At 47.1% G+C, this 15,403-nt stretch overlaps 2 protein-coding genes across 2 annotated transcripts; one reads left to right on the plus strand and one right to left on the minus strand.

Moving 5' to 3' along the window:
* Positions 1-2,451: 2,451 nt before the first annotated feature.
* Positions 2,452-11,394, minus strand: AGTR2 (angiotensin II receptor type 2). Its single transcript, XM_039717488.1, has 3 exons — positions 11,295-11,394; positions 5,735-5,882; positions 2,452-4,131 (listed from the first exon to the last, which is right to left on the minus strand). The coding sequence occupies exon 3, from the start codon at positions 4,056-4,058 to the stop codon at positions 2,940-2,942; it is 1,119 nt and encodes a 372-aa protein (XP_039573422.1). The 5' UTR covers positions 4,059-4,131; positions 5,735-5,882; positions 11,295-11,394; the 3' UTR covers positions 2,452-2,939.
* A 2,437-nt stretch (positions 11,395-13,831) lies between these two features.
* On the plus strand, positions 13,832-15,118 carry LOC120506273 (nyctalopin-like). Its single transcript, XM_039717668.1, has one exon. The coding sequence runs from the start codon at positions 13,832-13,834 to the stop codon at positions 15,116-15,118; it is 1,287 nt and encodes a 428-aa protein (XP_039573602.1).
* The last annotated feature ends 285 nt before the right edge of the window (positions 15,119-15,403 follow it).

Consider the following 15,403-nt stretch of genomic DNA (forward strand, 5'->3'; position numbering starts at 1 on the left):
GTGGCCAGGCTGACCTGAGCAGGCCCCAGGCTGCAGGACTCCTGCCTTGGAGAGGGGTTTGCATTTTTTAGGAGACCCTAAGGCAACACAGGGCTTGCAAAGGACCTTGCAAATATTGTGGTCTGACTGACAGGGGTTGCAGTCCTGCACAACTATCAGAAAAAAATTTCAAATAACAGCAAAAATTTATCTTAAAAGGAAAAAAGAAACTTCTAAATTGCAAGGGAAAACCTGCTTAAATTTCCATCCTCATTCGTTTGCTGAAAACCATGAAAAAATAAACACAATATGCGGAAACTCTGAAACCCCTCCCACACACACATTTTATTTTAAAAGTCCCTCAAAAATCTCATAAGAACTTGAGTATGATGGAAGAAATTCTTAGAGCTCAACATTAATCAGTTTGCTCTAAAAATAAAGCAAAACCCTTGATACAGAACCTCCCCTGGTTCTCCCCTCTTGAGACAGAATTTTTGGGATGTTTGTTTAACCGCACTGCTCAAATTCATGACCTATTAGAGGTACAAGGCAGATCTAGCAAACAAAAATGTCACACTGGGGTCACTAAGTTTGTCACTCTTGCAGAATATGACCTTCAGGGTAGACTTCTTTTGAAACTGCATTTTGAAAGAAAGAATTTTCCTCCCCTCTCAGTTCACCTCACATTTAATATTACTTTTTTGTTCCCCTGTTTGTAGGAAAGCGACACTGGGTGCAGCTGTCTCAGCCTCTGCAGGTGGTTATCAATCCCTGCCCTCCACAGCCTACCATGAGTTTGTCCCACAGCAGTGGGAGATGCTGCATTGCTGTTCTCTCCTTGGGAAAGCTTTATTCTCATTTTCTCCAGCCTCTCACAGCTGTAAATGCAACTGGATTTCAGATTCCTGTAGTATTTCCCTGTCAGCATGTCTGCACACCAGGGAAAAGGCATGATCCTTGTTAAACACTGCTGTTTTTAGCAGGTCCAACCTGACATGCAGAGAACGTGCAGCCTGTCCTCCTCTCAGGACAGGCACAGCTGTGGCACAGAGCTCAGATGGTGCAGGTCAGCTTTTGATTTGAGACTCCAAAGACACCAATTAATGTCCCACTTGTGTTCTTTACTGACCTGTATTGCAGCAAAGGTAAAAAGCTTCCACAACCTCTTATTATCCCTCTGAGCTTGCTGCCTTGAGCACCTGGTGATTTTCTAAGTGTGCTGGTCCGTTTTGCTGTAGCACAACTGTGTTGCTGTCCTCATTGCTAAGCAATTAACAGTTTGTCCTTCCAGAAATACCCAACGCCCCAGACACTATTAGCTCCTCGGAACATTTTCAACAAAAACATTCCAGGGGAGCTGCAGGAGTAGCTCTGCCACTTTCAGGGATGAGCATCTCTCCAGCCACATGCCCCACTAGAGAACATCAGAGCAGGATAGGGAGAGGGGGTTACTTATGGTCAGGCCTTGTTCTGCCAAGTTTTGCACAAACTTTTCACCTCACATCACTCTGAGACTCACATATTTCTTGTAAAATCCAGTGAAGAAACTTAGCCCTACCTACCAGAGAAAAGGGAGAGGGGGTTACTTATGGTCAGGCCGTGTTCTGCCAAGTTTTGCACAAACTTTTCACCTCACATCACATCACTCTGAGACTCACACATTTCTGGTAAAATCCAGTGAAGAAACTTACCCCTACCTGCAGAGAAGTGAACCTGCACAGGCTCCCATGGTTTCCAGCCAGGTGGGACTTCCAGGGAGGCTGGCTTGACCCCCAGATCAAAACTGTGAATCCAAGCTTCAAAAGTAACTCTGATATCAGAGGTAATTCCCTGAAACTCATGATCTTTAGTCACTCACCCTGGGGAAACCTGCAGGCAGTGGTAAATGTGCTAACAGACCCCTCTTTTACACTGAGCCTGTCAAAGGGTCCAAGAGGACCTCTTGGACCTCTACCTCTCCAGCAAAATAAAATCTCAAATAAATATCAAAAGCAACCTCCAAATAGAATCAGTATTTCCCAAATATTTTTTTTCATTCATTCTTTTAGTTAAAATGAGTAAACTCACATCATCGTTTTGCTTCTGGGTGACAAGATAGAGTCACTCGGGATTTCTGTATGCAGTACTCCAAATTCACATTAGTAATTGACGTTTAGAATGAAAAAGGTCCACACAATCAGCAAGTCCTTGCCATGAAGGCTGCTGGACAGTGTGTGGGGCTCAGCATGCCCATGTAGCAGTGGGACACTGCATGTTCACTTCCTGCAGCATTTTTGTCACAAGTGACCACACTGAATCAAAGAAAGGACCCTCTAGCCCATGGACATGCTACCTGCTGTAAGAAAGGTATATAAATGTGCACTTTGTGGGTTTTACTTTCCCACAAGAATACCCTCCCACCTTCAGCAGTCTGCAGAACCATGTCTCCACAGATTCTCAGGATCCCAGGCTGAAGCAAGCTGGAAGTATATTTGAAGCATTTTACATACATCTCTAGCCATTTATTTTTAAAAAAATTAAAATATACAAAATAAATGTCAAAATATTTTCTTACAGGTAGGTACAGAAGTATCTGCACTGCTTTATTTACACATTCTCTAGTGAGAATCTCTTTTAGAAAATCAGTTTAGGGTACAATACTCAGTACCTATGCAATTGTAGCTATGGTGTAATGGTCCTTCTTGTGTTACATATGACAGTTGCCTGATCTCAGCCACACAAAAAGCTGACATTCAAAATGCCATCAATACAGCTATTTGTCAGAACCTTCCATCTGTGTGAAACTTGAGTTCTCATTGTGAAAAGGAAAGAGGAATAAATCCCCATGTACGACAAAAACAGATTCTCCTTCAAACAGTTGGTGAATAAATGGGCACAAAACAAAGGGAAGAGGAGACAGTAATGTCCCCACTGCAGGGACATCCAGCTGCACTGACATCACCCCACACTGTGCCCAGAGGCTACAGGAAGGACTCAGGTTCCCCCTCTTTGCCCACGGGGGTTTCGGCCTCTCTGAAGCAGCTGCCCCTCCTGGCAGAGGAGCTCTCCCGGTGGCTGCTGAACTGGTGGACTCTCCTCTTGAACAGGCGGTGCAGCTTCTCCTGGAACTGGTTGCCAATGAAGCAGTACAGCAGGGGGTTGATGCAGCTGTTGGCGAAGGCCATGCAGATGCCGAAGGGCAGCGCCGTGTCGATGAGCCCCAGCACCTCACAGCTGTCGATGACACCCATATGAGCCAGAGCATTCAAAAATGTCAAAACGTGGAATGGCAGCCAGGAAATCAGGAAGGCCACGACGACAGCAGCCACCAGCTTCAGGACTTTGTCCCTCTTCTGCCTGCTTTTCCCAAACTGCTGTGCTTTAAGCAGGTGCCTCCTGATCCAGATGTAGCAGGTGGTGATCACTGCCAAGGGGATGAAGAAGCCGAGGGTGTTTTTCAGGAAGGCTGTTGCCACAGACCACTGTGCATAGTTCTCATAAGGAAAGGCCATAATGCAAGCATTGACCTCCAAGCTTTCAACATAGTGAGTGTCTCGGAAATAAAAAGTTGGGAGAGAGGACAAACAGGCGAGGCCCCACACAACCAGTGCTACAAAATAAGCTTGTTGTAGAGTTCTCCTCTGGGAGTGAATAGGGTGGACAATGGCGTGGTACCGGTCCACGCTCATGCACGTGATGAAAAAAATACTTGCAAACATATTCAGACAGAGGACAGAACTGGAGATCTTGCACATGAGAGACCCGAAGAGCCAGTTGTATCCCTGAGCATAGTAGGTGGCCCAGAAGGGGAGGGTGGCCAGGCACAGCAGGTCTGCCATGGCCAGGTTGAAAATGTAGATATTAGCAACTGTCTTGGGGCCAGTGTGACGACAGAGCACCACAACCACCACGCTGTTGCCAACCAAGCCAAGAACAAAAACTGCAGAGAAGAGGGCTGGAATGAGTGAAAACTGATAGTCTGAAGAGGTAAGGGGGCAGGGAGGGGATGAGTGCGACACAGCCGAAGAGTTTGTCAGTGCTGTGGACAGGACTTGGAGACTTTCCCTGGTGGTGACAACCAGGGAGTAGTTGCTCTGCATGTTGGTGCTGGTGGAGAGGGAGTTTCCTCAGGAAATTCATGGGCTGGCAGCACTTTCCTATCACGTTGCTCACCTGCAGATCAGAAACCATGTGTTAGACATGCACTCTGCAGCTGTCTTAGCACTGAGATCACACAGACACAATAAAATAAAAACCATTTGAAGCTGTATCGGTAAGCTGAGTGCTGAAATACCAGGCAGCCCTGCTGAACTCCTTACCTCCATCCCACTGACAGAGCACAATTAGCCCTAGGACCGTCACAGCACTTTTTAATTAGCCTGGCAGAGAAGAGAGCAGCTGGGGTTTATCTGTGATTACAGAGGGTGCTTTCTGTGGCCAGCAGAGCAGAAGGATTATGGACTCAGGAGCTGGAGACACTTTGGGAGCTTCTGTGACCCAAAGGCCACACTGAAGCTCCTCATGATCCTTTTCTCAGTTTTCTCATGATATTTCCAGCACTCTGAGCAGTTAATATAAAAGAACAGGCATGAAAGCAGCCATTAAAAAGGACTATTAGGAAAGCAAGCTGTGATTTTTTTTTTCTTTTTTCCCCAGTTCACAGGGCTGGACACAAAGACACTGAAGGGTCTTTGCAAAATGTCATTCACTGTCAGTGTCCTTCTGACACATATCTGTATCTCCTTCCCTCATGACAGCTTTAATCAGAACAGTAAAAGAGATAATTTCAATGTAGACACAAGCAATAAACTCAGTCCTTGCAGGCACTGGGTTTAACAGTACTATGTGCCATTTAGAGATATCAGGACTGGATTTCAATAGGGGAAAATGTAACTATTAAACAGCTAAAATAAGAGAATTAATTGACACGTCTGTCTCTGTAACATTTCAACAGCTCGTGTCTGCACTCTGAGCAGGACATTTTGCAAACTTTAAGACTTTCCAAGTCAATGAAAAAGATATCATACCCAAGTATTTTATTTTACATACTAAAAAGAGGCAATTCATTTTTAATTAAGTTTTTGTGGAATCAGGCATTTAAGAATTCTCAAGGAACTCTAAAAATAACAGACATTTTCACCAAGACAACAGATTTGGGTAATGATCTCTCATTTAACAGAAGGCAACTGATCACTTCAAACATATTTTTCTGTATCAACAGTTTAATGTACAGTTGCTTATCATTTGCTTAATGCAAAATATGCAATATACTACTTTGGAGATACTGACAAAAAATTAATTTTAAATATATTGCCTCAACAATGAAAGCAGGGGAATTTCTGCAAAGTGCTGGTATTTAAAGTCACAGATAGTTGATCATAAGCCCATGTTCTGTATTCAAACAGGTCCCAAACCGAATCAAAGCTTTTTCATTTGGGAACACAAATATCCAGAGAGGGTCTGGAGTCCCATTTCACCCTTATGTCCTGAGCCCTTCATTTTAACACAAAGAATCTGAAATCTCAGAATTAATCACAAAGCATTCCCTACCTCCCTGACTCCTAGCAGAGGGACCACAGCATGATCATTTGTACTGCATTACAGAGAACAAGGTTTCATTGACAAACACACTCCCTCCCTCTGGTCCTGGACAAGTGGTGCCTTAGAATCTGCTCTGAGCTGCTCCTTCCTCCCCTTACTGCAGGCACGAGGCATTCCAGCACAAATGGAATCAAATCAATGGAAATTATGTTCTAAGAGCAGACAGAAAACCTACCTCTCAAGCCTCACATTTGTCTGGATGCAGCTCCAGAATTCCGTGCTCCTTTTTTCTGTTTTCCTTCTGGTGAGTATGGCCACCAGCAATCTGCTCTCTCATATCTTCCCTTTTCCACTGGGAGACTTTAACCTACATAACTCCAGAACTGAAATATGAATGCCTGCCAACTTCTTTTCCTTTTGGAAACAAAACAGTTTGAGAACCCCCCTTTCCAAGGCCACGTGAGCACATGCAGTAAATCAGGAGAGAGCAACAAGACAGCCAGAAAAAAAGGGGGAAAAAAAAAAAGGAAATGAAGCAAGCAAGAAAAAGGAAATTCACACAAATATCCCTGTGGTTTTCTACTGCAGCTCTCAGGCCAGGAGGACACACCCACATGCAGCCCCTTTCTGCCCTCCACGTGCACACACCACTTGTGGGAGCCTCCATGAAAGGATCCATGCATCTCTGAGGGCAGCGGGATTCCCGTGCAGCCCGTGGAGTCCTAGCACTGGCTAACACATCTGAGAGTGAAATAGGCTGTTAGTTTTGGCAGAATTGACTAGAATGTGAACACAGAGAGACAGAAAGTGGAGAAACATCACCGCATTCACAACAGTACTGCCTGGGTAAGGGGGCTGATCCCATCTCCCGGTCAGAATGGGAAAGCCACTGTCCCATTCCTTGCAAAGACAGGCACACTGCTGGGGCTGAGGAAGGCAGCAGGACAAATCAGGCCAAATTAGGACAAATCAGACAGCAAGATGTGGCTGAGAGCAGGCTTGGTTCTGAGGCTGCACTGGGGTAGGGCATGACCAAAGTGAGATCATACCAACTCCCATTCACACAACATTTTTTACATCTGCTCCTTCCTTGCATCACATGCTGTGCCTGGCCCCAGCTCCCTCTCCCTGGAAGGAGCTCCAAGGGGGCTCCTGGAGGATGAGAACAGTGGCAAAGGAAGCACCCATAGGTTTAACCATTTTGCCCTGATGCCTGAGTGTGATCTCTGCAGTGTCCATTGACTGGGGGCACGTGTGCTGTGCTCCCCAGCAAGGCTCACAGACAGAAAGCAACCACTGGAGCCCCTGGCAGTGACATGTCCCTTTGCCCCTGGCTCTCAATCACTAGCCAGCACTGGACCCAAGCTCATCCCATGCTCTGAACACCAGCACAGCCTCGGGGTGATGTGCATCCACCTGTGGGGCTTGGGGGAACCCCAGTGCCTGGCCTTGCTCCAGGAGTGTGCAGCACACCAGAGCCATCACCAGCTCTGCTGGTACCAGAGTGACCCAGAGGAGAGATGGAAAACAACCTGTTAACAGCATCTTCAGGGGAACCAAGGGCTGAGCAGGCTGTGGAGAAGAGTCTCACCAGTTGCACCACAGCCCAGCTACGTTTTTGACCAGTAAAAGCTTCAGAGAGTATTGAAAAAGCTTATCAGCAAACTCATATACACCCATCCCCTGGAGGTGAGTGCTACATTCAAGGCAGAGAGAAGAGTCCTTGGCAGCTTTTGTCTTTATCTGCCTCATAATTCAAAGTCCAGTTCTTAGCATTTTCTGTGCTAAAAGGAGACTGAGTTATTTAAAGAAAGGGAATCCCACACAGCATTTCTATTTACCACAGTTCAACGATTTACTGCTTCAAGGACATGATGACAAAGCAGTCCATGGTCAGGACTGTCAGGCTGCAAGCACACAGAGGAAAGTCAAGAGTCCTGCTGCAAAGGAGCAGAGATGCACCTTCTGCCACCAATTCCCCCTGTACAGACCCTGTCTGGGGTCTGCTGGCCCACTGGTGAGTGACCTGAGATGTCAGCACTCACTCTGAACCATATTTATTAATTTTTTTTGGTAACAAGATGTGCCAGGACACCCTCAGCCAGGAGTCTTTGCTGCTAGTTGCACACAAACCATTGGTAAAAGGTTTTGCTGCATTCCTCAGCAAACACCCCATGAAGGAAAAATGCACAAGAATGTTTATTTTTCAAAAATAACAAACACTCGTTGTTTAGACTTAAATATAAAGTTTTCCTTGCCACACAACTTTGATACTTACAGATGCTGACTGTGTTTATTCTGTTTTGCCTACAGAATTGAGACTTCAGCAGACAAGAAATGGCCCTGCTGCAGGCAGGCAATGGGGGTTATAGCTCAGGCTGCCCTTTGACAAATCCTGCTCCTGTTCTCTCCCCTGCCAATGCTCAGTGCATCTGATTCCTTATCTGATCCCAAGTCCGCACTGCAAAGCTTCCTCTCACTAATGTAAAAATCCCTCTCTCTTCTATTTCCCCATCACTTCTTTCTTCCTCTCACTATTTCTGAACATCTTGTATGGCTGTGAAACAGATGCCCAAGCTGTCCATGCACAAAACAACCTCGTGCCATGTAGAGCTGAGCTGAGCTAATGCCCCCTGAGCTTGTGGGATGTGTTTTTCACACCAGGCTGGTAAATCCAGCGCATGGATCTGCTGCAGCAGAGCCCAGCACACAGCTCAGCACAGGGCAGAGCTTTTTCACTGCTCATCTGGCTGCAAAGTTACAAAAGCTGAGAGTTTTCAACACAAGAACTGTTTGATTTTAAATTAGTAGAGGCTTGAGGTATCTGGGGTTTAATTTGGGGAAGGATTTTTGGTACATCTTTTATACCAACTAAAAAAATTCACAGTTCAAGAGGAGCAAGAAGTTTGCAAGTCCACATACAGCCCTTAGGTTTGTCTTTCTATCCTCAAGCCTATGCACCTGAAGAGGTCAAATGTCACCAGAAGTGTCTAAAAAAAAAAACAAACCCAAAAAACCCCAAACCACTAGACACTCAATTCAAATATCACCTTCTGATCAACTGTACAAATAAAAAGAAAAGGATCCATGCACTCCAAGTCCTAGATCTTGGATTTTGCAGGGAAGTGCTGCCGCTGTCAGGGATGGAATATTCCAAACAAGCAGCCTGACAGTGCCAGCAGGCTGTCAGAGCCACCTCTTGAGGCTAAACCTTGCCAGCCTGCCAAAGGCTCAGGGTAATGTGAGATCCAGAGGCAAACTCTATTCATGGGCTTGATTTGTTCCTTTTTGAGAAAGCAAGAGGGGAAAAAAACCTTTTATGAATGTGCTCCCCAGGATGCATAACCCAACACATATCACTGTGGCTGTGTTTGGTGTTGATTTACAGCAGGATCCCCTGACTCCCTGGTCCCAGGGCTGGCAGCAGGAGTTGGGGATCCAGCACCAAATGCCAGGGCAATGATGATTTTCATCATGCCAGACCCTGGCATTAGCTCAGTTGGCTGGAGCATGGTGCTAATAATGCCAAGATTTGATCCCTGCATGGGCTGGAAGAGCTGGATTTGATGATCCTTGTGGGTCCCTTCCAACCCAGAATACTCTGTGATTCTGGGGTGTGCCGTGCCAAACATTCCAGCATTCCATAAACTTTTCTAAGCATTCCTCCTTCCTGCATTTGTTTATTCAAGGGTTTCTTTAGGGATTCATTGCTCAGTCGTGCAAGACTGGAGAATCTAACTCACCCTTCCCCAGCCCCAGAGCACTCCTTCAGAGAAAGCTGACTGCTTGCATCCTTCCTGAGGACAGGGAAGGGAGCAGTTGTGAGCACTGCCCTTGAAGGCTGAAGGCTGGGGCAGTGACTCCCATTCCCATCCAGCACCCATGGCTCTTGCTGGGTCACTTCTGGGTCCTAGCACTGCCTCAGGTACCTCTGAAGCATGATCAGCTCTGGCAGTGGCTGTCTGCAAACCCAGGGTTTTGGCCAAGAGGGAGAGCTGCCAGCATTCTCAAAGGCAAGACCGTGCTCAGTGTTTCACTCTCCCTGCTGGGGCCATGATTTCACGTGGAAGAACTAAGCAGGGCTGGGGAAAGTGCTGCTTTTTCACTTCACAGGAGCACAGCAGTGACCACAAGAGCCACCCAGACAGGGCCCATCAGACACTCTGAGAGAACAGACCTTCTGTGCTGGAGGAGGTCAGTTTTGGAGCAGCTCAGTGAGTGTGACAGAGGCATTTGGGAGGGAAGAGGGATGCCCTTTCCACCTTCAGCATGCAGAAAACTTATCCAAAGCATTTATTTTATGAGAGATGTTTGTGTCCAGCCAACAGCACTGCCAAGATTGAGGTTATCCTCCACGACATTGTTTGTTCAAATTATTGGCTGTAAGCATTTTACAAGCTCCTAAAAGCAGTGAAGAAAACAAGCAGATAAGTGATTTTGAAAACAAGCTGCACCCGTTGCTATTAAAGGCAGGAAATGCACACACCCTGGCACCACTGCCTGTTCTTGGGGCATGTCTGCTCTTGCTGAAGGCAGCAGGACTTGGTCAAAACTCCATCCCTGAGAGCTGCACAGCTCCCAGCCATGCCCCCAGCACAGACAGACCACCAGACTGCAGGGCCTGCCAAAAACAGGCACAGAGCCTTCATGGCCACGGCAGAGCAGCATTTCAGCAACTGAGACCACCACAGGAAGCCACAGTCAGCTTTCATAATTTGTCATCACAGGTAATTTTCTCCTCACTTCTCTCAAAGCAGTTGCTGTGATGAGCAGCAGAAGTCAAGACACTGGTGCCCAGAGCCTGTGGGAGAGTTCCCTCCTGTCTAACTTCTGCTTTATTTGAACTAATATAGTTATACATAGCCTGGCATTCAAAGGATGTGGGAGAATGCTTCACATTTCTCCTTAGGGTCTCAAGGTGGTATTTAGGGAGAGTTAGGGCTCTGTGGAAATTTTTATAGAGTTAAAGAGCACTCAAAGGGTCTCTTTCCAGAGATCTTTTAAAAATAAAGATCTTCCTCCCTTTGCTATTCTGAACTATAACCACTGCAAACAGCTTCCCACTTTTTAAGTGCTTTTACTAGAAATTCCTCTTATGTTCCAAGAATAGTGAGATACACATGAAAGAGAGTTCACCAGCTAGATAAAGCTTTGGGGGTGTCAGATTATTCCTGACATTTGCACATTCCACATTATTTAATCAATCTTTTAACCAACTAAGCTATTAAGTGATTCTACTAATTCCATCTTTCCCCAACAAAAAGTTTAAAGAATGCAAACATTGTTCTTTTAACTTATTAGACTAGCAAGACCATCCCAAAGTAGATATTTTTGACTGCTGCCTCAATCTTCTAAAGAAAATTCTTCTCCTTAAAATCTACAGTATTAGGCAAGGCTCTTGACATCAGCTACAAACAATTTCTGAAGGGGATGTGCTGGGCTATAAATCCCAGATGTCTGATAAATCAGTGACTGAAAAAAAGACAAAAACACAACCATGGTCATGTGGTGGGTGGAATACATTTTAACAGAAGACCTGCAGTGGTTCAGCTTTTCCATTAAAGCTGGGTGGATGAGCCACCTCAGCCAAACCACATGATGCACTCCAGAAACCCTCCAAGCAGATGGAGGGAGACAATCAGAATCCCTGCACGTGGAGCACAAAGAGCTGACCCTGGACAAGAGAGCCCAAGAGCAGGATGCTAATATTTGAACTGACCATAAAGGAAAGTTTGCTAAAAAGGCAGGTGGAGAAAAACTCATGTGTCTGTTCTTCTCAAGGAGGACATCCTTACCTTGCCTCTGCAGCACCTGGTGTGGCAGTGACTGCAGTAGAGATGCTCAGGAAGCTGGAGCATTGCTGAGCACAGGAGCACTGGGCACTGCAGCACACACAGGACATTCCTGTGGCCAGCACTCAGCCCCCAGCAAAGGTTTAGCTCTCCACAGTGCTGAGTGTTGGCACACTACTGCACTGCTTCCACCCCAAGGGCAGCTGCAGCCTGCGCTGCCATCAGTAAGTTTGGGCAGCCACAGCCAAAATCCTCTCACCCCACCTCCATGCTTTGTGTAATCCTTACAGGGAGAAACTGGAATTGCCAAACCTGTGACAAAGTGTAAAAATCTGGTCACTTTGATACTTACGGGTTTCCTTGGCCCTGTAGGCTCTAAAGCAAGGAAGCATTCTGCAGCTGCATGGTCCTGTTCCTCCACAGTGTTTGAGTCCAGTAAAGCAACATCTGGCAGCAGTGAGCTCCAAGAGCTGCATGCTTTTGGTCTGAAAATTTCCAGTGTGAAATCAAGGAGAGTTACAGAGAGAACTGGGCTTTACTAAGAGCTAGAACACGGTAACACTGCTGGAATTACTACCAGAATTACAACCAGAAATAAAGCCTGTGTACAATAAAAGGGACACCAGAGCAAGAGATCAATCTTTTTCAGCCTGAGCTACAAAATTCAGCTAAAGGCAAAAGCATTCCCAAGCACACAGTGCAGCTCCCTTGTCCTGCACAGAGACCAGCAGAAACCTGTCTCCTTCACAGGGTTGCACTGACAAAGCCATGGAGGGATGGATATTCCAAGCTGAGCTGCATCAGGAGGCAAGAGAAGCCATGGAGACCCCAGCAGCAGGACACCCCTCCAAGGTGATGTCCTCAAAGGAGCAGTCCTAGCAGAGCCAGGAATACAGAAAACAAAGGTTCACCCACCAAAACCTTTGGCCTGACCCCAGACACAATCAGCTGGATGGGGTGAGCAGTGCACGTTTCCTCTGGAGCTCCCAGGACCAGCCCTGGGCACGGTGCCAGCACTGCTGCTCGTGGTGGAAACCAGATTTTGGCCCCCAGTAACACTGCACCAAAGCCTGTCTAACTAAATAAATGATGTTGTTTACAGCTGGAAGATGGTCTCCATTACACAACATGATCATTCTGGCCAAGCTTCCAGGGAGAAGCTGTTCTTCAGGGGATTGTTGCTTGAAAAAATGAAGAAAACAGAACTAGCTGAAGCCAACACAGTGATTTAACAGCACAAGAGATATAATCTGCTTCTGCTGAGAAAAAAAACAGAGCTGCAAACTTGTCCAGGTCACACTTACTGTTGGGCATACTGTATATTTGGGGGTTTAGCCACTGTCTGGACAGGGGAGAGAAAGAAAACCCAACCTATAAAACATAAAAAAAGAAAAAAGCTGAGCCAGACCAAGAAATTAAGAGCAAGGAAATGCACTGGAAGGCGGAGGGCTGACAAAAGGTGCTTCAAGCACATCAGAACACATGAGAACTCCAGCAGAGAGAAGAGAAAAAGAAAAATTTAGAGTGATGAAAAGCAAGAGCAGCAATTGTGTCACTAGTGACCCATCAGCTGCAAGCCCTGGGTTTGGTCCTCCTGCAGAACGATCAGTCTGGAGATTGCTGATCCCTGGCTGTTGAGTTCATCAATCAGGCCTCCAAATGCACTTTCCCTTTGCATTGTGGATATAGAATAAAAAACAGGTCAAGGACATAGAATTTTAAGGACCAAAGTCCAGCTGCAGTTGCTCAGTGGCATCTTCAGACCTGCTGGAGACAAGCAGTGCCCTGGGAAGGACAGAGTGCCCTTGGGCTCCATGTTTCAACGACAAGGACCATTTTTCACCCCTCAGGGCTTATCCCAAGAGGCACTGCCAGGACACAGCACTCCCCCATGCTTTCCCAGAGAAAAATGTCAGAGAAATGTCTCTCATGTCAGAGAACACGAGGCTTGCACAGCTCCTGGCAGATTCCAGTTTTACTGCAGGGGAGTCACAGCCATCACCAAGGGAAATCCCTGAGCTGAGGCATCTGTCAGTGTGTGCAGCCTCTGTCAGGGTGAGAGCCCTCCCCTCACACCTGGATAGCAGAGCCACCTTCCACTGCCTTTGCTGAAGCTCTAGCTGGAGAAAATCACAAAAATTCATCCCAGAATGGGTATTTTGAGGCAACTGCCAAGCAGACTCTGAGAATGGTGGTAACCCCTGAGCAGGAGCCTCTCCCAGACAGCTGCCAGGGAAGTCTGTCACCTGCTGCTGTTTGCAGAGGGCAGGAGGTGAGAAAAACCGCTCTCAGAGCATGATGCTGGTCTGAGAAGCCTCCCTGTCTCTCAGGGCAGCACTTAATCAGCTCTGACGTGCCTGAACACTTAATCCCCAAGGGGCTGCAGCAGGAAGAACCAGCTGATTTATTTTCTCTGTGCACAGTCCAACCGACCCTGCCCTGCCCGTGGTTCACCTGCCCAAAAGGTACATGCTCTTCTTCTTGCCTCCTTCTCTACTATCCATCAGAAATTATATGCTGTGGCTGATGTGTGGCTGGTCATGTTCTTTCTCGTTATATTTATATTTACTTGTGCAGCACAGGCTGGGCTGAGTCTGAATGTCTCCAATTCATGCCCAAGCATGTGCAAATGTACATCTGAAAAGACCATCCTCTGCAACAGAGCTGGACTGAAAACCCTACCTGGAGAAATTGCACCATCCACCATCTCTCTAAACCTCTCCAACAATTATTTGCGGATTCTCAACACCAACACCTTCAGAAACCTGACTTTCCTTCACAGCCTCTGGCTAGATGGGAACAATCTGACTTTCCTGACCCCAGGAACTTTCCATGCTCTCAGCAGGCTGCAAGAGCTGCACCTCAGCAGGAACTCACGCCTCACCTACCTGCATGCAAACACTTTCAGAGGACTATTGAACCTCATCAGCCTGGATTTGTCCCACTGCAATATCTTTGAAATCCACCCACTTCTATTTTCACACTTGCCTTCTTTGGAAAGGCTTGATTTAGCCTCCAATAACATGAGGTACGTGCCACAAGCCTTTAGGAACCTCTCCAGCCTCACGAGGCTGTCCCTGGAGGGCAATCACATAGAAGCCATCGGCAGAGATTCCCTGAAGGACCTGGAAACCCTGAACGATCTGAATCTCAGGAAGAATCGGATATGGATCATCCAAAACGGAGCTTTCGCAAAGCTTCTCAGACTGGGCATGTTAAATTTAGGCCACAACTTGATCACTGATTTGCCTAATCAGCTTTTTGAAGGATTGATCCAGCTCAAGACCATGCACCTTGAAGCCAACAGAATCACTGCTGTCGACTGCACCTTCAGACAGCTGCTCAACTTGAGAAACTTGTACCTGAACAACAACCAGATCTCCTCGATCTCAGACTCTGCCTTTTTATACCTAAACAAGCTGCACTTCCTCCACCTGAGCAAAAACAACCTCAGCTCCCTGCCCGTGCGCTTGTTCTCCCAAGTGGCCAGGCTGAGGTACGTGCTCCTGTCCCACAACCCCTGGAGCTGTGACTGCAGCTTGCTCTGGCTCTGGCGCTGGACAGCCACGCGCCGGGCGGTCATCGAGGGGCTGGACTGCGCCTTCCCGGGCCCTGCCAACACAACAGCACCCCAGCAGCCCCGTGCTGGCCCCCTGGGGCACTGCCCCCTGCCACTGGAGCTGGCCAGCGAGGACAAGTGCAGGGTGCCTGGCACCAGCGTGGCCCCCAGGCCCCCCGCCCTGCCCGGCCAGCTCATCCTGCTGGCACTTGCCTGCCACACGTGGTGCAATGACAGGGGATGGGGCACCGTGGTGGCCACGTTTTAATGGTGTTCCTGTTATAAAGCGGAGGCTGCTTATTTGTTTTATTGAGATTTGTTTACGAACAATGGTTTTCGTGACGGGTGGATTTTATATGGAAATAAAGGGGTTTTATGATACAGGAATAAATTATTTCATTTATGGGCAATAATCTGAAATGCTAACATCAAAATTCAATGCAAATGCTCACGTTGGCAAGTTCAGGGCTGGGGCTTGTGCTGGTGCTGTGGGGCTGGGAAGCATGCTCCCCTCTGCCCTCCCCACTTCCCAACTGACCACAGCCAGATGTGA

This window comes from Passer montanus, unplaced genomic scaffold (genome assembly GCF_014805655.1).
Source record: "Passer montanus isolate IOZ18808 unplaced genomic scaffold, ASM1480565v1 scaffold38, whole genome shotgun sequence".
Classification (NCBI taxonomy): domain Eukaryota; kingdom Metazoa; phylum Chordata; class Aves; order Passeriformes; family Passeridae; genus Passer; species Passer montanus.

Coding starts and splice junctions, on each gene's coding strand:
- AGTR2 (XM_039717488.1), bottom strand. CDS start 4,058: ATGCAGAGCAACTACTCCCTGGTTGTCACCACCAGGGAAAGTCTCCAA.
- LOC120506273 (XM_039717668.1), top strand. CDS start 13,832: ATGTTCTTTCTCGTTATATTTATATTTACTTGTGCAGCACAGGCTGGG.